The sequence below is a fragment of the Triticum dicoccoides genome, chromosome 1A (genome assembly GCF_002162155.2).
Source record: "Triticum dicoccoides isolate Atlit2015 ecotype Zavitan chromosome 1A, WEW_v2.0, whole genome shotgun sequence".
NCBI lineage: Eukaryota > Viridiplantae > Streptophyta > Magnoliopsida > Poales > Poaceae > Triticum > Triticum dicoccoides.
Window position 1 is genome coordinate 428,378,425 of NC_041380.1, and position 23,605 is coordinate 428,402,029.

Here is a 23,605-nt window from a genome sequence, read left to right on the forward strand (position 1 = left end):
AGTTTCATGTTGGGTGCAAACAAACATTAAAGGAGCCATTATCTGTATTTTTTAACTAAAGCTATTATCTGCCTGCTATCATTGGTTTTGGGTCTATCCACAATTTGCTACCATCACTCTGGATTTGTGCATGCACTCCTTACATAATCTCACTATGTTTTATTCCTATGCATGTCAGTTATTGTACACAATGGAACTGAACATGTAGAGCAAAAGAGACGAGCCTTGCATGGCAATAAAATTTCATGCAGATGTCGCTCCATGGTGGGCACAAAGGCAGCCCCCCTCCACCCATTTCGGATCATAATCAAGAGGAAGATAACTGCTCTGAGGGGGATTCAGAAGCAGAAGACCACTCCTATTTACCCCATGAGGTCTTCGCTCTAACTTGGCATGCTGATGTTGGTAATATCATGCATATGGTGCCTTGCATTGCTTATTGTATACATCAAAGATGTCATCTGCTTAGTTTAGACATGCTTTGTGTCAATGCCATTTGTTTAGTTTCTTTATCGTATATGTGAATCATGCAATGCCATGTTGTTTAGTCAGGCATCATATATGTGAATTTTGCAATGCCACCCTGGTTAGCCAGTCATCTTATATGTGAATTATATCATGACATCATTTTTTATTACGTGTTAAATTTGTCAACAATTTTAGTACATTCAATTACTCTTCCTGTGCATCAGCCATTCGGCGCAGTCATGGAAAACTCTGGAGTGGAAACAAGGTCTTCAGAGCAGACAATGCTATCTGACAAAGTGCATGTCTTGCTGGTTACAGATAGCTCCTCAGAGGAGGATTCAGAGATAGATGATCAGTCCTATTTACCCCCCGAGGTGCATGCTCTAACTTGGCAGGGTTATGTTGCTCATATCGTGCGTATGGTATCTTACATTGCTATGTCATTTGCTTAGTTTAGACATGCTTTGTGTGAATGCCACCTGTTTAGTGTCTAATTACCATATATGTGAATTATGCAATGCCATCTTGTTGCAAGACATTATATATGTGAATTATGCAATGCTATCTTGATCCAAGGCATTATATATGTGAATTATGCGATGCCATGCTGTCTAGCCAAGCGTCATATATGTGAATTATATCATGAAATCCTTTTTTTGTATTTCTCATTGCTTTTGCCGACAATGTTTGTATATTCAACTGCTCTCCCTGTGCATCAGCCATTTGAATTGGTGATGGAGAAATCTGGAGTGAAAACAAGGTCTTCAGAGCAGACAATGCTACCTGCTGAAGAAGATATCTTGCTGGTTATAGATAGCTCTTCAGAGGAGGATTCAGAGGCAGATGACCAGTCCTATTATCCCCCTGAGGTGTATGCTCAAACTTGGCAGGGTTATATTACTCATATCATGCATATGTTATATTGCAATGCTTAGTTTTTACATCATATACACGATATTGAATACCATCTCCTTAGTTGACACATGATATATGTGATTGCCCTCTTCTCACTTCCTTAGTATATAAATCATATATTTGAATTATATCATGCCATGATGTTTACATAGACAACATGTATCTGAATTATGGCATGCCAACCCATTTTGTAAAGACATAATATAGTTATATCATCTCATCATGTTCACATAGTCATCATATTTTGAATTATGTCATTCTATCCATGAATTATATCATGCCATCATGTTTCCATCGACGGCATGTTTGTGATTTATGGCATGCCAACCACTTTAATAGACACATCGTATAGTTATATCATGTCATCCTGTTTACATTTACATAGTCATCATATTTTGAAGTATGTCATTCTATCATGTTTAGTTAGCCATCATACATGTGAAATTGTGTCATGCTATCCTGTTTAATTAGCCGTCATATATGTGAAATTATGTCTTGCTATTCTGTTTGGTTAGACAACATAAATGTGAATTATTTCATGCCCTATTTTCTTCCCTACTATCCATTGCACCTGTCTATCTTATAATGTTGTACATTCAATTACTTTTCTTGTTTATCAACCATTTCAATTGGAGGGGGTGATGGCAGTATCTGTGGGAGTAAAAATACAGTCTTCAAAAAAGATCGTGCTACCTGTCGATGGAGATAGAACCACGGTTGTACTTGCCCAAGAACCAGCCCCACCACACATAACCCAGACTCACGCAGATTGTACCCCTACCCAGTTGGACAGAGAACCAGTTGCACCCCTTCTAACCCCAACCCCAGCAGATAGTAACCCAGTTCCCGTTGACACAGCACCATCTCCACCACAGAGCACCCAAACACGAGCAGTTAGTAAGGCAACTACAGTGCCCAAAGCACGAGGACCACCACTTCGAACCCCAAGTCAACGCTTAAAGCAGAAGAAGAATTGTTCTCAGGTCAGGTTCCATAGCTATGGTTCATACTACTTTGCTCTTGCATCACTGTATTTACTCATACCAACTAATTTCAAATTTGAAGGATGCAATTGAAACTCCAATTGTGCAACTGGTATGTTTTAAACCTGTTTCTTTAATGTGTTTGCTATTGTAACTTGCTCTATGTTGATTTCAGTTTCAGTTGAATAAATAGTTATGGTCTCATGCCATGCACATTACAAGTGTTGTTATTGATGTGTAGTTTCCCACACTTATATTCTGTCTATGCTGCTTTGTCTTAAATAGATATGATTCGAACTGTATCTATCTTGATTTGGCAACATAAACTAGAATGATATAGACCATACAGTGACCATACTACATAGATATATGTTTGTTTCATGTTGTTATCCTGTCCACCTTACTACTGAACTGGTTTACCAAAATGAGTTTCATATACTACATTGTAAACCTGTGATGTGTTTGTTTGTTTCTCTTTTAGAATGCGGATAAAATATTGGAGAAGAGTACCCCGTTATGTGATGGTAAAGGAAGTAATGCAGATAAGGTTCAAGATAGTGAGACATCCCTGTTGGTCTCCAAGAAAGCTGATAAAAACTATATTGAAGACGCTGAGACAACCCCAAAGTCTTGTCTTGATGTAGTGTTCGAGTTACTGGCTACTACTGCTGACACTAGCTCTTCGAACTCGCTGCTTGAATCAGTTCGGCTTCTTGAGTCTCAACTTCAAGTTGAAAGACATCGATCAGATGTTATGCGACAGGAAGCCGAAGGACTGAGGAAGTCCCTGCAGAATTTAGATGCATACTTTCTGGTGCAACAGCAAGTGCTGGAGGATTTAAGCGCCAAACAAGAGAAAGTTAATAAGCTTGCTAAGCATCTTGCCGGCATTATGGGTACCCAGGATATTGTTTCTTGAGCTCTTCTGAAGTGGTTTCAGTTTTGGACTTGTTTTGCTCCGGCATTTGTATGCTGCTTTGTTCCCTATATTTGCACTGGTGGCGAACTTTGATGCCCAATGGATGTAATATGTGTAATAGTCATGATAGCCTAGCGTAAGTTGCTTGCTTATTTATTTCCTTATTGTCTTGTTTATTTGTTTTCTTGTAGTCAGTGCAGTTCTTTTTCCGTGGTTTGCTAGTGGCCGCAATAACCTATTTTTCAAAACTAGGCCACATTAACCATGGGCTACATATTTACTGTAGTTAACATGGGCCTCCTACGGGCCATAGAAATAATGGGCCTTCTAAGGGCCGTAGAAACAATGGGCCTTCTACGGGGCATAGAAACAATGGGCCTTATATGGGCCGTAGACACAATGGGCCTTCTATGGGCCATATCATCAATGGGCCTTCTACGGGCCGTATGATCGGTTGGCCAAACATGGGCCAATAACAGACCACATTATGGCCGTAAATGGGCTAGAGTTGAAATCGTCCGTTCATGGGCCGACCATAATGGGCCGTCGTTAATCGGCCGTATTTGACGACGCTATGAAAATGGCCCAACGTATTAACGGGCCACAAATGGGCCGACTGTAACCACGGGCTGAATTTGGCCCACAAGCAGAAAATGACAGTAACGGGCCGAAAGTAAACGAATGCTGGAAATGAGCCCAAGAATAAATGGGCCCTGAGAAGGCCAAAAGCTAACATGGGCTGGAAACGGCCCAACGGAATAATGGGCCATTAATGGGTATAAAGTGATACGATGTTCATGACGGGCCAGTTTTACCACGGGCCGTTAATGGACCGAGGGTTACTAAGGGCCTCATATGGGCCGAAAGATGTCATGGGCCATACATGGGCCAGAAGTTAAAATGGGCTGGAATTATATTGGATGGCCCAAATGATGCTACTGGGCCTAATTCGGATAGGCCGTAAACGGGCCCTGGGTTAGCGGGCTGTAAATGAGATATATGCGAACAGGCCATTAACAGGCTTGCCGTGGGCCGGCCCGCCACCTTTTGACCAAGTCAAACGGGCCCGCCTTTTCACAGGAATGGGCCTCTGTTGGCTCGTGCCATGTGTCGACGTATCATAGGCGCTTTGGGTCCAATGAGTGGATGACATCTGTCCCAACGGTGAACCGACACGGGTTTCCTCCAGCCAATGATGATTTTACACGTGGAAAATCCCCATTGGTCGGGATTGTTAACGGGTTATCGGATCCAAAACCGGACTCGATAGCTTAACGGCGTTCCGTTACGGTGGATGCTACGTGTCGGTCACCCTTGATGAAAGCACTTCCGTGACGTGCGATTTATCGTCATGGAAGTGGACACTTCTGTGATGATAATTTTGGTAATGTCATGGAACACCTCTATGACAGCACAGGTATGACTATCTTGATTCTTTCATAAAATTGTCATGGATGTACATGCATGACAGAAAATGTGACCTACTGTGACAAACACGTATCATCACGGAAGTGTATTTTTTTGATAGTGCAACCACGGGCTGCTAGTTGCTTCTACAAGTAATTCTCTACTTTGACAAGGGTCAAACATGACCCAGCGGATCTTTTCTGAGCCGTCAGGACTGTTTTAAGCTGTCTCTGCCGCGTTGAGCTGCCAGAGCTGTTTTTGAGTCGCCGGTTTGTCTGAGCCGCTCCTGCCGCGTGGAAGGGATCATATATCGTCCAGACGAACCAGGTGAAATCCATCCAGACAATTTTTATTGATACATTGTTATTTTCTTCGAGAACAATTACTCTCGTTCATGTAACTTCTTATGCAGAACAATTCATCATTACAAAAGAGGCCATCAAGCTATGGCCCTTGCCTACACCGGACGGGTCAATGGACAGGGTCAATTTTAACCCACTGAGATTCAACATATTACAGCGATCCACTAGTCATATCATGGTCAAGCATGGAGAGTCTCAAGCCAACTCCTCTGTTAGTCTTAAGACTTGGGGGCTACAATGGCATGACTCGGCAAAATTGGCCAGTATCAATAATCAAGAACTCTGGGTCATTGGAGGGAACATAACCCGGTCCTGGAGGCTGCTGTTATATTGATGAAAATTTAAAGGCCGTCAGAAACATTCTGGCTCAAAATGAAGATTCCGGTTTAAAATCCGGTTCAAGGGAAATCTTTTGCCCACAAAGCTTTGAAGCTCTCATATCCGGTTTAAAACTCCAGTTCAAAAGAATTCATCTCTCGCAAGTTTGAGTTCTCAGGAAAATTAAAGGTTGCCAAAGAGAACCTACTGCCATGATGCACAATTCAAACATGGGTATCCTGCCTTATGGCTTATCTTATTATGGTCACATGGGGCTTCTTGCTCATTGAGCGAAGTTATGATTACCCTTTGATCTGGCTTATTGGCCACCCACGAAAAAAAACTTGGGGGCTTCTGCCCAGGTTAACAGGGACCAAAGAGAGTCTGTTGCAAAAGCACAACTCAAACATAGGCGCCCATTGAGCATAGCTCAAAATATTGCTTGGGGGCTTTTTGTTCTAAAGAACAAAGAGTTTTTATAACCCTTGTAATAGGCTTAAAAGCCAGGCTTGGAAGCCAGGTGTATTCACCTAAAACCCTGGGTTATCCTACCTTTTTAAGTAAGCCACTCCACCCAGGTAATCCTGGAATGACCCGCCGAACATTTGACAAGTCAATCTTATGCAGACCCTGAACTTGTCAAAGTTAAAACAATGATTGGTTATGTGAGGTCCATCTTATAAGGTTTGTAAAATGGTTTAACTCAGTGGCCTGGCAGCCCATGAAAAGCCTTGTTTTTTGGCCTGGCAGCCCATGAAAAGCCTCGTTTCTCGTTGGTTTTTTATTCGACAGTTTATTTATTTTTGAGGTTTATTTGATAAGGCTTATAAAGCTTTATGATTATAATTCACCGGTGTTTATTAACCCGGCCTGGCTTTTTATGTTAAGTCGCCAGTGTATGATGAGAAATTATCCGGTGTTTATAAACCCAGCCTGGCTTTGTTCTCAAGCCGGCAATATATGATAATTACCAGTGCTCAAATTTTGGGCTATCACCCTTACTACACTGGCTTTGTAAACCAACAGTGTGATCAAATATCACAGGAACCGGTTTTCAAACCGGGTTATATTATTCAAATATTTAATAGCCAACATGGCTGGATTGTTATTATGGTTATCAATAACCAGTATTATGATTGAGGTTTTCAAAGTCGCTTTAGCGCAATGGCTATTATTTTATCAATGGATATGATGTATTCTACAATGGAAGGAACAGTCCCGAGCTACTGCAGGCTTACAACCCGGCACTTGGGGGCTACATTATTCAAGTCATGATTACATCAAATATACAAGTCCCATTTCACTACCAGCATGCACCATGGCACTTGGGGGCTAATGCAAAGTCATGTTTTGCTTACTTTATTGAAGACCCGACTCATCACATTGTAATTAGCCGGCCCTTGGGGGCTACCAATTGCTTCTGTCAACAATTCAAGGTACACAAGTTTTAGTCCATTATATTGAAGGGTCCACTGCTCGGTTAATAAAGCACAAAGCTCTTAACCTTGTGGACGTGAGTTCAAGCCCCATGATGGGGGTTGCGTCATAAGATGTTCTTTTCAAAGAAGTATATATAAAGTCCCAGCTCAATATTATCTTACTGAGCCGGCCATTGGGGGCTACACGTTGCTGCTCAAATCTACATGATCATATGTACAAAGTCCCTGCTTATTATTGCATAATGACCCGGCCCTTGGGGGCTACACTGGTTGAAGTTTTCATGAGTATAAGGCAATTAAAAAGTCCCAGGTTGCTGCAAGCATGACAACCCATCACTTGGGGGCTACATATGTGGAATACTCAGTTCTGACTAGTGATTGAGATAAACAACATGGATTTCTTCAAAGTGGTAACATTTATATTGAAGCAAGTCTTAAGTTGTTACTACGCTCCTTTCTTAAGACTTGGGGGCTACAAGTGATATGCATATAAAGGAGGACTACATCTTTAAGCCGGCTGAAAATCAGATGAGTATTTCAAGACCAATATTTTTGTCAAGCTAGAGCGTTGGAAGCCGATTCAAATGGATTATTCTTTATAATATTTTTTCTGCAAGAAACCAATGTCAGCAAATTGATTATGAAGCTGGTCTATTGACCCGGATTTTCTAAGAAGAAGGAAATTAGAAGGACTTAAGGATGATCAGGTGCTAGCTTACAACATTTTTTAACCCGAAGCACAACATGTCAAATTTGTTCTTGTGTTTATTTTGCAGGATTAGTTTAACATGGATAAATCCAAATTAAACTGGGGGCTAATGTCGGGGATATACCCCGCGGTATGACCCGTCCGGAAGTATGACCCAGCCGGACTTGGCGACTCACTAGTGACCCGCCCTAACTTGGCGACTCACGAAGTGACCCACCCGGATCTCTCCACTCACTGATGACCCGGCTGGGCCTGGTGACTCATTGGTAACCGACAGGTGGGTCAGAGGAGCGACAAGACCCGATGGCCCAGAAGGTGGCTCATGGAAAGGCCGACTCATGTTATGGTGGGCCGGTTTAAGGCATAAGGAATATTCTCTTACAAAGGAAGCAAGACTAGGACTCCACCTGTAATAGAGTAATCCTAATCCTACTAGGACTAGTCATGTAACCCGCCCCTTCAACTTATATAAGGAGGGGCAGGGCACCCCAAGAGGGAGGAGTTTTCACAAGTTAAGTTTAGACAAACAAGTCAATAGCTCTCGAGATAGAGCACCCTTGTAATCATGATCATCATCATCATCAATATCAATGAAGCAGGATGTAGGCTTTTACCTCCACCGTGAGGGGCCGAACCTGGGTAAAAACCTCGCGTCTCTCATCCCATTCAACCCCTCTCAAGCTACCACATAGATGTGTTTGCTCGCGACTAAGTCCTTTTCACGAGGACTCTCCCGGGGGGTTCCGGTAACCTCCTGGTCCTCCTGAAAATACCCGAAACACTTCGGAACCATTCTGGTGTCCGAATATAACCTTCCAATATATCGATCTTTATGTCTCGACCATTTTGAGACTCCTCGTCATGTCTGTGATCTCATCCGGGACTCCAAACAAACTTCGGTCATCAAATCACATAATATAAATCATCATCGAACGTTAAGCGTGCGGACCCTACGGGTTCAAGAATTATGTAGACATGACCGAGACACATCTCCGGTCAATAACCAATAGCGGAACCTGGATGCTCATATTGGCTTCTACATATTCTAGAAGATCTTTATCGGTCAAACCACATAACAACATACGTTATTCCCTTTGTCATCGGTATGTTACTTGCCCGAGATTCGATTGTCGGTATCATTATACCTAGTTCAATCTCGTTACCGGCAAGTCTCTTTACTCGTTCCGTAATGCATCATCCCGCAACTAACTCATTAGTCACATTGCTTGCAAGGCTTATAGTGATGAGCATTTCCGAGAGGGCCCAGAGATACCTCTCCAATACACGGAGTGACAAATCCTAATCTCAATCTATGCCAATTCAACAAACATCATCGGAGACACCTTTAGAGCATCTTTATAATCACCCAATTACGTTGTGACGTTTGATAGCACACAATGTGTTCCTCCGGTATTCGGGAGTTGCATAATCTCATAGTCATAGGAACATGTATAAGTCATGAAGAAAGCAATAGCAATAAAACTAAAGGATCATGAATGCTAAGCTAACAGATAGGTCTTGTCCATCACATCATTCTCTAATGATGTGATCCCATTCATCAAATGACAACACATGTCTATGGCTAGGAAACTTAACCATCTTTGATTAACGAGCTAGTCAAGTAGAGGCATACTAGGGACACTCAGTTTTGTCTATGTATTCACACATGTACTAAGTTTCCGGTTAATACAATTCTAGCATGAATAATAAAAATTTATCATGATATAAGGAAATATAAATAACAACTTTATTATTGCCTCTAGGGCATATTTCCTTCACCTACTGGGGCATACCCAAGCTTAGATGCTTGAGACTTCTTAAAATATTATCTTGGGATGCCTTGGGAATCCCCAATCTTGATCTTTAGTGTCTCCTTTGTTCCTTCTCATAACACGGTTTCCTTAAATCTTAAAACTTCATCCACACAAAACTCAACAAGAACTCGTGAGATAAGTTAGTATAAATCAATGCAATAACCTTATCATTCTCTACTGTAGAAAATCACTAAAATTATAATTTAAAATTGCATACTAAATGCCTCTGCATATTTAATACTCCTATCCTCAAATAGAATCATTAAACAAAGCAAACATATGCAAACAATGCAAACATAACAACAATCTGTCAAAACAGTACAACCTATAAAGAATGCAAGAATATCAATACCTCTTTAACTCCAAAAATTCTAAAAAATTACCAAACTATAGAAAATTTATCATATCACATTGTGTAAAAATTTCAAGATTTTATCACATTCTGACTTTCTAGAAGAATTCATACAATGACAGCAAAATTTTTGTTTTTAAACAACAACATGCACGCTTGCAAAATAAGCATGGCAAAGGCTATCCTTGACATTTGTATTAAAATAAGAGATGCAAAACATTATTATAAATAACATCAAGCAAATACTAATAAAATAAAATGACGCTCCAAGCAAAACACATATCATGTGACGAATGAAAACATATATAGCTCCAAGTGAGATTACCGATAATGTTGGAGACAAAAGAGGGGATGCCTTCTGGGGCATCCCCAAGCTTCGTTGCTTGGATCTTCCTTTAATATTACCTTGAGGGTGCTTTGGGCATCCCCAAGCTTAGGGTCTTATCACTCCTTATTCTCCTCATGTCGTTATCTCACCCAAAACTTGAAAACTTCAATCACACAAAACTTAACGGAACTTCGTGAGATAGGTTAGTATGATAAAGACAAATCATTCACTTTGGTACTGTCAAGATAAGATCCACAATTGTTTCCACACAATGTCTATTGTATCATATCATTTATACAATTTATATTGATTAATATAAGCCATAGAAACTAGAAAACAAGAAAACTATGCATTGAAAACAGAATCTGTCAAAAACAGAACAATATGTCATGATCTGGACAACTACCATACTTCTACTACTCCAAACATTCTAAAAATTTAGGAAAACGTAGGGAATTTGTATATATATCACCTGTAAAAAATTAAGATCAAAATCATGTTCCAGTGAATTTTTAAAATTCCTGGATGGAACACAAAAGTTTCTGTTTTTGCACAGAATCAAGTCAACTATCATGCACACTATCCTAAAGGCTTTACTTGGTACTTTATTGAAACAAAAGCTATAAAACATGATTACTAAAGTAGCCTAATCATGTGAACACATAAAAATAGTAGGGGTAAATGTTGGGTTGTCTCCCAACAAGCGCTTTTCTTTAATGCCTTTTAGCTAGGCATGATGATTTCAATGAAGCTCGCATAAAAGTAAAGAATTGAAACATGAAAAAGAACATCATGAATCACATGGCAAGCACACTTAAGCCTAACCCACTTCCTATGCACAGGGATTTTGTGATCAAACAATTCATGGGAACAAGAATCAACTAGCATAGGAAAGCAAAACAAGTGCAACTTCAAAAATTTCAACATATAGAGAGGAAAACTTGAAATTTTTGCAATATGTAAAAGCATATGTTCCTCTCTCCTAGTAATTTTCAGTAGCATAATGAATGAATTCAACAATATAATTATGACATAAAGCATTATTTTCATGATCCACAAGCATAAATTTTTTATTACTCTCCACATAATCTCATGAGTAGTAGTGGGAGGAAACTCAACAAAATAAATATCATGGGATTGAAAATTAAAATCATGATGATAAGTATCATGGTTATCATTATTCTTTATATCATAAGTGCCATCACAATAATCATCATAGATAGCAACTTTGTTCTTGTAATAATCAATTGAAACCTCTTTCGAAATAGTGGATTCATCATTAAATAAATTCATGACCACTCCAAATCTACTTTCATCAATATAATCATCATAAATAGGAGGCATGCAATCATCATAAAAAAAATTCTCATCAAAACTTGGGGGAGTAAAAATATCATCTTCATCAAATATAGCATCCCCAAGCTTGTAGCTTTGCATATCATTAGCATCATGGATATTCAAAGAATTCATACTAATAACATTGCGATCATGCTCATCATTCAAAGATTCTATGCCAAACATTGTATTGAATTATTCTTCTATCAATTGAGAACAATTTTCCTTTCCATCATTTTCACGAAAGACATTATAAAAATGAATAATATGATGCAACCGCAATTCCAATTTTTCTGTAGTTTTCTTTTACAAACCAAACAAGTGATAAAACAAGAAACTAAAAGATTTGATTGCAAGATCTAAAGATATACCTTCAAGCACTCATCTCCCCGGCAATGGTGCCAGAAAAGAGCTTGATGTCTACTACACAACTTGTTCTTGTAGACTTGTGTTGGGCCTCCAAGAGCAGAGTTTTGTAGGACAGTAGCAATTTTCCGTCAAGTGGATGACCTAAAATTTATCAATCCATGGGAGGTGTAGGATGAAGAGGGTCTCTCTCAAACAACCCTGCAACCAAATAACAAAAAGTCTCTTGTATCACTAACACACCAAATACAATGACAATTTGTATAGGTGCACTAGTTCGGCGAAGAGATGGTGATATAAGCGTAGTAATGATAGTAGATATTGATTTTTGTAATAGGAACAATAAAAAATAGCAAGGTAGAAATTGTTTGTAGGGTACGAAACCACATCAAAGCTATTTTTCGATCAATCTATTCTAGAGTTCGTACTAAAATAACACCAAGCTATTCTTTTCGACCGATTTATCCAAGAGTTCGTAATAAAAAAACACCATATGATACACATCAACCAACTCTAATGTCACCTAGATACTCCAATGTCACCGCGAGTATCCGTGAGTTGATTATACAATATGCATCAAACAATTTCAGATTCATAATACTCAATCCAACAGAAAGAACCTCAAATAGTGCCCCAAGATTTCTACCAAAGAAACAAAGACAAGAATGTGCATCAACCCCTATGCATAGATTACCCCCAATGTCACCTCGGGAATCCGCGAGTTGAGTGCCAAAACATATATCAAGTGAATCAATATGATACCCCATTGTCACCACGGGTATTCATAGCAAGACATACATAAAGTGTTCTCAAATCCATAAAAGTATACAATCTGATAAGAACGAAATCTCAAAGGGAAAACTCAATTCACGACAAGATATAGAGGGGTAAACACCATATGATCCAACTATATTAACAAAGCCCGCGATACATCAAGATCGTGACATCTCAAGAACGAGAGAGAGATAGAGAGACAGAGAGAGAGAGAGATTAAACACATAGCTATTGGTACAGACCCTCAGCCCTGAGAGTGGACTACTCCCTCCTCATCATGGTGACCGCCGGGATGATGAAGATGGCCACCGGTGATGATTTCCCCCTCCAGCAGGGTGCTGGAACGGGGTCTAGATTGGTTTTTGTGGCTACAGAGGCTTGCGGCAGCGGAACTTCTGATCTATCGACTCCCCTTGGGTTTTTAGAATATTTGGGAATTTATAGGGCAAAGAGTTGGTGTGGGAGGCCACCGAGGTGTGCACAACCCACCTGGGAACGCCTAGGCCCCCAAGCACGCCTTCGTGGGCTATGCTCCCCTTGGAGCTCCCCTCTGGTACTCCTTAGGCCCGACGGGTGTCTTCTGGTCCAAAAAAATCTCCAAAAAGTTTCGCTGCGTTTGGACTCCGTTTGGTATTGATTTTCTGCGACATAAAAAACAAGCAAAAAACAACAACCGACATTGGGCACTATGTCAATAGGTTACTCCCAAAAAATGATATAAAGTTGCTATAAAATGATTGTAAAACATCCCAGAATGATAATATAACAACATGAAACAATAAAAAATTATAGATACATTAGAGACGTATCAGTACCAAGCATAGGTAGCCTTTACATAAAATTTATTTTAAGGGCCAAACTCAAGTATTGGCTCCTTGGTTGCCATTGCAGGTCCACATGTGCTCCACAAGATCATTGAGTAGTTGTGTGTGCACCTGCTGATCTCGAAGATTCTAATGCATCTGCATAAAGTTCATAAGCCGAGCCACATCTTGATCTTCCGGGATTTCAACTTGTTCTCGAGGTGCTTCGTAATCATGGGTTTGGGCTACACCATCACCCTCATCCTCGGCAATCATATTGTGCAGAATAACACCACATGTCATTAGCTGCCACAAAGTTTCTAATTTCCACATCATTGCAGCGCTCCGCACAATTCCCCATTGAATTTGAAGCACACCAAATGGCATCTCCACATCCTTCCTAGCCGCTTCCTACATTATTGCAAAGTGGCTCTGTTTATTGCCACACAGTTTGAATATGGTCTTCATAGACGCCGCCCACTGAGGATAGATACCATCAGCAAGATAATAACCCATGTTGTACTCTCGGTCGTTGAGGGTGTAGTTGCATAGGGTGATTCCCCATTGCAAAGCCTCCTGAACACCGGAGATAGTTGAAGCACGTTGATGTCGTTGTGAGAACCCGACATTCCAAAAAAAGCATGCCAAATCCATAAGTCATGTGATGCCACCGCTTCTAGTATGATGGTGACCCCTCTGGTGTGACCTTGATACAGTCCGCACAAACCTTTGGGGCAGTTCTTCCATTGCCAATGCATGCAATCAATTGATCTGAGCATTCCTAGAAACCCCCTTGCCTCTCCAATAGCCAACAACTTCTCTGTGTCATGCGCATTTGGTTTTCTAAGATACTCAGGTCCAAACACCTCCACCACGGCACGGACAAACTTGACAGTAGTCTTCAAGCACGTGCTCTTGGTCATCTCACCAACGGTATCTGTAGCAGTACCAAGTGCAAGCATCCTCAGAGCAGCCATGCACTTCTGCTTGGCCGAGAAAGAGAGTTGGTCGTAGCAATCCCTTGTGAGCTTGAAGTAGTAGTCGTGTGCCTCTACTCCCTTCACAATGCGCAAAAACAATGGTTTCAGCATGTGAAAACGGCGACGAAACCATGGATCCTCCAACAAACACCTCCGATCCATTAAATGATGCAATGAATGAGAACTGGAGCACCGCTGGAGCGATCACAACGGCCTAGGGCAGCCTCATCTTCTTTCTAGCAACGGTTGGTCTTTTTATAGAAAATGAAAAGGCGGTTTGCTGGTGACTTTTGTTGATTTAGATTATTTATAATCTGCCAAAGATAGCACGCCCATATGCCCAGGGTAGCACATGATAGCAAGAACACACATCATTACATAATATACATATAGTCAAGGATGGTTAGATTCTTTTTGGTGAAACCAACCCAATAGGATTCAAGTCCTAGACTTGGCATTTGTGGTCATATTTTTTGAATTTATTTTAGGCGTTTTGGCTATGTGCATTCAGTTGCTAGAAAGAAGAAGAGGTCGTCTTAGTCGGCAGGAATGCCCTAGACTACAAAGGCGCCTGTGATGACTTCTTAATCTCAAGATGATGTGCCGGCTCAGTCTCTCGAAGGTGGTCATAGGGGTAGAGTGTGCATGCGTGCGTCCGTAGGGTGAGTGTATGTGTGTATGTACGAGCATTTTTTTACTGTGTTAAAAAAAGATCATCAGGACGGAGGGGCGAAGACGGCGGTGCGCCTTCGGCTCGCTCCAGTGTTTGCGGTCGTCGCTAGGTGATCTAAGAGCAATTCCAACGGGCCGACCCAAACGGACGGCACATTTGTCCGCATTTTGTCCGTTTGGGTCGGCGGCCCGTCCGCCCAGTTTTGCATTTGGGTCAGTAGTGCGCCGAACGCGCCGACCCATTTCATGTCCGCACTCAATTTTAAAAAAAGGCCCGCGGTCATAGATCATGCCAACGGTCATAGATCATGCCGGCACCATACCAGCGCCGGCATACATTGCCGGCTTCAAAAAACAGCACCGCAGTTCATGCTGGCGCACTCGCCAGCGGCCGGCACACATGCTAGCACACAAAAAGGGGTGAGACTTGAGTTCGACCATGCCATCGCGGCCCCGTGGTCATGCCAGCACACAAGCCGACATACAAAAAGGAAGGTGCTCGTGGCCACGAGATCACTCGTTGGTGAACTTGAGCATGCCGGCCTTCATCTTCTCGAACCACGACCTCTTCCTTGGCGACACGGTGTTGAGATCCACCTTCATGATCTCCATCCCGGTCATCATGCTCCCTTGTTGCCGTCGCGTCGCGGGCGTTGGTGACCTCCTGCTGCGCGGCAGCCGCGACGACTTCATCCCTCGCGTCCGCGGCGTGCCTCCGGCCTTTCCTCTTGGCCGACTCCCTCGCTCGCTGTTCGGGCGTCAGCGCCTTCTTTGGCTTGGGCGCGGCGGCGATCTTGCGCGAGGCACGAGGCTTGCCTTTGCCGGAGGGGCGGTCGTCATGCCAGACGAGGCGAGGGAGGCAAGGCTGGCGGCGGCGTTGAGGTCGAGGTCGTCGTCCATGGCGGGTTTGGGACGGGAGCGCGCGCGGGCGGGAGGGTTTTGGGGAAAATGGAGGGGAAATGGTTGTGGCCGCCACCGACTAGCGGGCCCGAGGGGGAGGAGTAGGCATGCGCATGTCCGTGCCGACGCAAATCCGGCTAAAAAATGGGCCGGGAATGGGTCGGCATGCGGACGCGTGTCTGTTTGGGTCGGCGTGTTGGGCCGCCTTTTGTGTCCGCACCGACCCAAACGGACAGTGGCAGACAAAATGGATCACCCCATTGGAGTTGCTCTAAGGACCTAGATGTATTTTTTAATTTTGGTGTTCTTTATACTACGATAGTTGATAAATAGATCGCAGGTTTTTCTCACAAAGAAAAGAGAAAGATCAACGTCACAGCCAAATGACACATTGCAGGTACGGCTAACATTTTAATTTGCTTGGTGATGACTGCTGCGGTAAAGTTCGGCAAAGTGGTTTTTTTTTAGGAAGTGGTGTGATCGTACGTAGTCGTAAGGTATATATCAAATGGGCCCTTACAGTTATGGGTTATGCTCGGCAGTCGACACGCCAGCACCAACGTGTCAAAGTCAGAATTTGTGTCAAACGCTGCACGTGAACTGTGGGCCCATCAGAGTCCACTTACCTGCAATTCTAAGGCCGGCCCGGGCGACAAATCACTCCCAGGCCTCCATCTTGCTCGCCTTTTCGCCATCTCTCGCTTTCTGCCATGTTGGAACCAAAATGTCCCCTACACAAGTAATAATTTTTTACCAACCATACATACAGTTTGGACGGGCAGAAATAACTTTTGTTTTTGCGGGGGCCAAAATAGCACTTCACTATCGACGAAGAATCTTGGATGATTTTGTGGCTCCAGCTTTCAAACGCAGGGCACTCCGCCACTCCGGAGCACGCCTAGTTTTGAAGCCAGAAATGGAGAAGCTAGATACTCCTCCGTCCCAGAACATAAGGTGTATCAATTTTTGTGGAAATCAAACTTATTTATGTTTGACCAAGATTATGAAATAAAATATCAACATCTACAATACAAAATAAATAAAACATGAAAATACTTTTCGTGATGGATCTAATGATGCCAATTTGATACTGTAGATATTGATATATTTTTTGTAAAAAACATGGTCAAAGATGCACATGTTTGACTTAAAAAAACAAATACACCTTATATTTTAGAACAGAGGGAGTAGCATCTAGTTCCAACTTTTTTTTCTTAATTTTAGCATAAATTTTATTTCCAAAAAGCATATTAGCATAAAATTTGGATAACAAAACCTTTTCTAAAACTAAAACTATGATCATATGAAATATCAGCTCTACTGTTTTTTCAGAAAACTCAAGAGTAAAAATAGGAAAATAACTCAGACCAGCTTTTGGCTAAACTTAATTCTTTTTACTAAATAATGCCCAAACAAAACAGTTCACAGTCCATATCACGAGAACCTGAGAACTCTCCTGGAGTTGAACTAGCTAGGGAAGCGAGGTTGCACATAGCCAGTTTCAGTCCTCACCCACTTTCAAGTAAAAGGTGGGTGGTTTCTCCCTCTTCAGCCTTGTTCCTTTTCTTATATTTGAGAATTTACCTTTTTCATGGCAAACAGTTACTTAAGAACGCATTTAGGTAAAATTAGCTACCTGAAGTCATGACTCAAACGAGCAGTAAGAGTTCAGAAACAACAGATGATATAATCAATTATAAATCTTCGCTCTTGTTTCTACCACAGCCCTGCAGCCGATCGGTAGAAGTGGAAGCAAGGGCCCTGTTTGGCTAGGCTCCAGCTCCACTGTTTGTGCTATAGATATGTTGGTTTTACACAAGAAGCTTTGCTTCACGAGAGTTTTCCAATTCAGGGCTTCTGAAAGTGGTGAAATTGTCCCTGGCCGACTCCTGTTTTCCTTGTGAGTTCTTGGAGCTGTAGGTGTTCGGCCAGTTCGCACTATCACCGTTCAGCAGCATACCTTACCTTACACACTATTCCATCTTTTAAAATGATCCCAAGTAAAAGGAAGCTGCACAGATGTTTCTGGTGACAGCAGCATGAACGGCTGACAGAGAACTGGGTCAGGGAGATCCAAGGTTGCATTCCATACCAAAAGCAGAGCCAACAACCTGCCCAATTACCATCCACTGATTTCGGCAGTGGGTGGCCCCATCCACTGATTTGGCTATGTGTGGGGGACTCCTACTGTGATCAGGCGCCGAGCCTACTGGTAATCGACAGCGTGGATGGAAACAGCAAAGGAACAACTGAAAGCATTCGTCACAAAAGAGGCATGCAGATGCAGATCAATGTCACCTTTGTGAATTGCATGTCATGGATCAGGGAATCTAATCTCCATTCTGGACTCAGCCTACCATGTGGGGGTAGTGGTAGCCTTTTCATGGAGATGGGCACGTTTCTATTTTTGCATCTACTAGTAAAATTTCAGAGAAAAAACAATCTCTCCACAAAGCCTCTTACCAGAAACAACAATGTTTGAGAAAACGCAAATGGTTTCTGTGTGATACGTATGACTAATAGGCTAAGGGTTGTGAGGTGTTTCTTGGGTTACTACACACAAATTCGGCTACCATCTTACAGGCATCTAGTTGACACCTCAAGACCCTATATATCGTAAAGCAACTCTAATAAGTACTACTTTGCAGATGTACAGAGAGCTCCGGTGTTCATATACTTTTAAAGAAACCATTTAGAAGGACACTTTCGTTATAGATATTCTTCTACCATTAGAATTTTACCTTTCACTTTCTTGGAAAAGATATACCCTCCCTGGAGGGATAGTTGACACCTCAAGACCCCATATATCGTAAAGCAAACTCTAATACTTCTTTTCAGATGAACAGGGCTCAGGTGTTGATAAGTCATTCTTGGATAGTGATATTAGGTATTATCAATGGTGGCACCAGCCACATCCCTGCAGCCAAAGATAAGATTAGGATACCACTTCTGCCACTAATTATGTAGAGTATATATTCAGAAAGAATCTATAGTTGTCCCTAGTACCTACCACGTGACAATTGACCATTGTTCTTTCAGCTTATTGCATAACTCCAGATTGTAATACCACATGATCTCCCAAATCTCGAGTGGTAAGAAATATTACGGGCTTCACAATTCAACACCTTAGTCTACTGGATGTAACCTTCCATATATGTATTGATATACCGATATATACACTGATGGTACCACGTCAAAAATACACATGGATGCATTGAAAAAAAAATGTATTACTTCTGGTATTCAAGGAGAACTTACTGGACCGGCTCTCCTTATACTGCCATACATTTCCTCAGGGAAGGGGGCTTAGTACCAGAATGCGTTGCTTGGTGACTACCTTTTCTCTGTATTGAAGAAAGAGCTACCTTTTTTCCTTTTGAGAAACACTGATTACAATGTAGACGCACACACTCACACCATCACACACACAACGCCTACTGAAGACTGGGTAGAATAAATGATATAGTTATGGTTGGTTCTATTTGAAGGTATGTTAATATGAGTGATGTATCTATGGTTGGGTCTATTTGGAATCTCTAATCACTGTTGATGTCTTCTAGAACATGTGATCAGTGAGACGTGAATCAAATCATCCAGCTGACAATATCTTTTTTGTCTAGTAAAAGTAAATGCTTATTTGCCCGGCCCCCTCACCTCCACTTTGATTTACATGGTGTAGTCAGTTATTGATTCCCCTTTTCATGGAGTTCCCGGTTATCCACAGGATTGTCGCGTATGATACAAAAGATGTTCTCTAATCGCCATGCATGTAAAGTACAGAAAAGACAGAACATTCAGTTTGTTACATACATTATTTCATGTTGCCTTCAGACAGATATCATCAGATACAGGAAGTGGCAAGGGCCTGAGGAATTCTGACATTTTAGAGAAGGTACCGTAAGAACAGAGATTTTTATTCTGAAAAACCTTCAGATAATCCGATGGGAAACATGCAAGACTATTGCATTACTAGCTCAGGTAGCGAGCAATACCATGTGGGCAAAGGGATTCTACAATATCAAGCTAAAGCTCCTGGCCACTAAAAAAAATGGAAAAATGCCTAGGTGATCCATGTCCATACGATTTTGCAACCACAAAATATCAAATTCCAGAACTCAAAATGCTGAAAAGGACATTTCTATCAGCATGTCTAGAAATGGCCAGACAGAAGGATTCTTACCGATATACATGTCTGCGAAAATAGATGAGCATGAAGTCAGAAAACAGTCCCCCAGCATCTGAAGAAACATCTGGGAATAAGCATTATCAGATATGCTCAACAAGATGCTTGTCACTCACAAATCCGAAAGCACAGAGATAACATCTTGGCTTGTCCTGCCGAACATCAATTGAATTTGAGGGATCAAGTCGGCCTGCTCGATAGCAATCAGGTTTGCCACTTGAATCAATTTGCTAGTACCATCTGATGACTTGATCAGAAGTTCAATCCTGCTGAGATCCACATCAGGTACACAAGTTAAATATCTTTGTCCATTAACTGCTTCTATTTCATCTTTGCCATGTCATTGTTTTCCTTCTCCCTGGCAAGGTGCAGTCAGTGATATGTTTAGTGATAGACAGAGCATACTGAGTGAATGCATCTTTTTGCCCTTCCTCCATACACTTCCTGACAGATGTCGCGGGATGCTTAAAACATAAGCCAGAAAGAACGAATACCAGACTCTAGAATGGAACCATTCCACCACTGCAGCATAATCTTTGATCCAAATTTTCCTAGCAGCCTGTCCTCACACAGTCACACAGGTTCTAGTACCAAACAGTGCCCTGGACTTGTTTGACCACACCACTACCTGCACCAGCCCAGACACATACCCTTCAAGTTCTCCTTTAAATCCCCTGCCCTCCCTCCATCTCCACACCATCCCTCTGCTCTTGCAGTGAACCACTACCCTGCTACACATCTTTCATCTTTCTCCTGAAAACATCACCACTGAACTTGTTTATTTTCCTACAGAAGAGCCATGAAGCAATTACTCCTGCAGTACCTGAAGCTGTTCCTGTTGCTAGGGCTTAGCAGAGTCACAACCGAGCACGTGCCTAAATATGATGTGCTTGCATCCCTGGGGACGCTCCCCCTTGACGGCCATTTCAGCTTCCACGACTTGCCTGCAGCTGCAAGGGACTTCGGTAACCTCTCCAGCTTCCCGCCAGTCGCTGTGCTTCACCCAGGTTCAGTGGCTGACATTGCCAGAACCGTGAGGCATGTGTTCTTGATGGGTGAGCACTCCACGCTCACAGTGGCAGCTCGTGGGCATGGGCACTCGCTATATGGGCAGTCCCAGGCTGCTGGAGGGATTGTCATCAGAATGGAATCCCTTCAGAGTGTCAAAATGCAGGTGCATCCTGGTGCATCACCGTATGTGGATGCCTCAGGTGGAGAACTCTGGATAAATGTCTTGAATAAGACGTTGAAGTATGGTTTGGCGCCGAAGTCATGGACAGACTACCTCCACCTTACGGTCGGGGGCACGTTGTCAAATGCGGGTGTCAGCGGGCAGACATTCCGGCATGGTCCACAGATCAGCAATGTGAACGAACTGGAGATTGTAACTGGTATGAACTGACCTATATATTTGGTTGATTTGAACAACTAGGAGAGTAAATAATGTGGCTAACTTTCTACCATGATTTTCAAATGCAGGAAGAGGTGATATTATCACTTGCTCACCAGAACAGAACTCTGATCTCTTCCATGCTGCTCTTGGTGGTCTAGGTCAATTTGGCATCATTACTCGGGCCAGGATCGCTCTTGAGCCTGCTCCACAAATGGTAAATTGAAAGAACACATCTGTGACAACTCCATGCTAGTACATTTTAGTAAGCATATGCTCATGAGTTCATTGGATGTACAACAGGTAAGGTGGATAAGAGTTCTCTACTTAGATTTCATGAGCTTCACCGAGGATCAGGAGATGCTTATTTCAGCAGAGAAGACCTTCGACTACATTGAAGGTTTCGTAAGCATAAACAGAACAGGCATCCTAAACAACTGGAGGTCATCATTCAATCCACAGGACCCAGAACGGGCTAGCCAGTTCGAAACAGACAGAAAAGTGCTCTTCTGCCTTGAGATGACAAAGAACTTCAACCCTGAAGAAGCTGACATCATGGAACAGGTGAGCCAATGATTTGTTCTTGTGTTACTAAAGATGTTTGTGTATAAAGTGTTGTCAGATGGCCTGAGTGGTTGAATTCCATATGTATATATGTTTACAGGAGATCCATGCACTACTATCTCAACTCAGATACACACCACCGTCCTTATTCCACACAGACGTCACTTACATGGAGTTCTTGGATAGGGTGCACTCCTCTGAGATAAAGCTGAGAGCTAAGGGCTTGTGGGAAGTCCCACACCCATGGCTTAATCTCATCATCCCAAGAAGCACTGTCCATACATTTGCAAAGCAGGTCTTTGGGAAAATCCTTGAAGATAACAACAATGGTCCCATATTGCTCTACCCAGTGAACAAGTCCAGGTAAATTGCTTTATGTACTGAAATCAAAAAACCCATTCAGAAACTCTTATACATCATGTCATGGTATTTTCAAGTGAATGATTCATCTTGTTTCATGCAGATGGGACAACCGAACATCAGTGGTCTTACCAGATGAGGAAGTTTTCTACCTGGTGGGATTCCTACCCTCGGCGATAGGCCCCCACAGCATCAAGCGTACACTGAACCTGAACAACCAGATAATAGAGTTCTCTAACAAAGCAAGTATTGGGGTGAAGCAATATCTTCCAAACTACAGCACAGAACCCGAGTGGAAAGCCCACTATGGGGCTAGGTGGGACGCATTTCAACAGAGGAAAAACACCTATGACCCCCTGGCAATCCTAGCTCCAGGACAGAGAATATTTCAAAAGACACCAGCGTCACTACCCTTGTCCTCATGAGAGTTTCTACTGTAAATAATGTGGAGCAATATGTCTTTTTTTGGAATAGTTTGAATTGCTTACCACATATGTCACATGGTTAGCAATATGTCTATGTTAGTATGGAACTATAGTCACTTTAAAAGATAACGAACTGTAGCGTGAAGAACACAGTGTACAGAGTGGTGACTATTAAGTAGTGGTGATGCTCAAAATACTTTTAGCAGTGAGATCAATGAAGATCAGCAATGACATACCTTTGAGTTGTGTCTGATCCTCTTTTGAAGCAATCATTTGAGGATTATATCGGTCCATGAAACAGCTGTTGTTCCAGCACAAAGATAAAGCCATGCAACGATGAACTGAACCACTAACCAGTGGAACTCATGCTGAATACTGTGTTAATTGATGACGGGTAGAAAAGGCTGGTCTCGGGTAGACCGGTGATTAACAAATAAAGGTGTCTGACAGACTGACATGTGAAAGAGACCTGCATAGATGCAGAAACTGAACTGAGTTCCACCCAGGAAAAAATATTATTTATTGGTGCAGGAAGCCACAAAAAATCTTTAAAGAAAGAATATGTTTATATAATCTGAATCTTGCTGAAACTCCTCAGCAACCAGAAACTAAAGAATCAAAAGTACAGAAGGTGAATGGCCTGTGATATATACTGACATGAGCGAAATAATGCCAATATTAGTAAGATGCATATGAAGTAAAAGTTGCATCTAACTAGAGTAGATTGAGGTATTATTAAATCATTATTATTGTAATCACTTTCCACCATGAATATGATACTGTTTAGTTTATGATTGTCCGTTAAAAGCTTGAGGGATCGAGTCACGATCAAGTAGTGT

The 23,605-nt window shown here is 42.0% G+C and overlaps 1 protein-coding gene across 3 annotated transcripts; it reads left to right on the top strand.

Annotated features, from left to right (window-relative positions):
- The first annotated feature begins 20,055 nt into the window (after positions 1 to 20,055).
- On the top strand, positions 20,056 to 22,981 carry LOC119277145 (cytokinin dehydrogenase 9-like). Of its 3 annotated transcripts, none has more exons than XM_037558383.1 (6): positions 20,056 to 20,312; positions 20,820 to 21,418; positions 21,507 to 21,634; positions 21,721 to 21,981; positions 22,082 to 22,344; positions 22,445 to 22,981. In XM_037558383.1, exons 2-6 carry the CDS (start codon positions 20,827 to 20,829, stop codon positions 22,764 to 22,766), a joined length of 1,566 nt encoding a protein of 521 aa, XP_037414280.1. In that variant the 5' UTR covers positions 20,056 to 20,312; positions 20,820 to 20,826; the 3' UTR covers positions 22,767 to 22,981. The 3 variants fall into 3 exon arrangements, with proteins under 3 accessions (XP_037414280.1, XP_037414285.1, XP_037414292.1); XM_037558388.1 differs by having other exon boundaries at positions 20,823 to 21,418; XM_037558395.1 differs by having other exon boundaries at positions 20,056 to 20,235.
- The last annotated feature ends 624 nt before the right edge of the window (positions 22,982 to 23,605 follow it).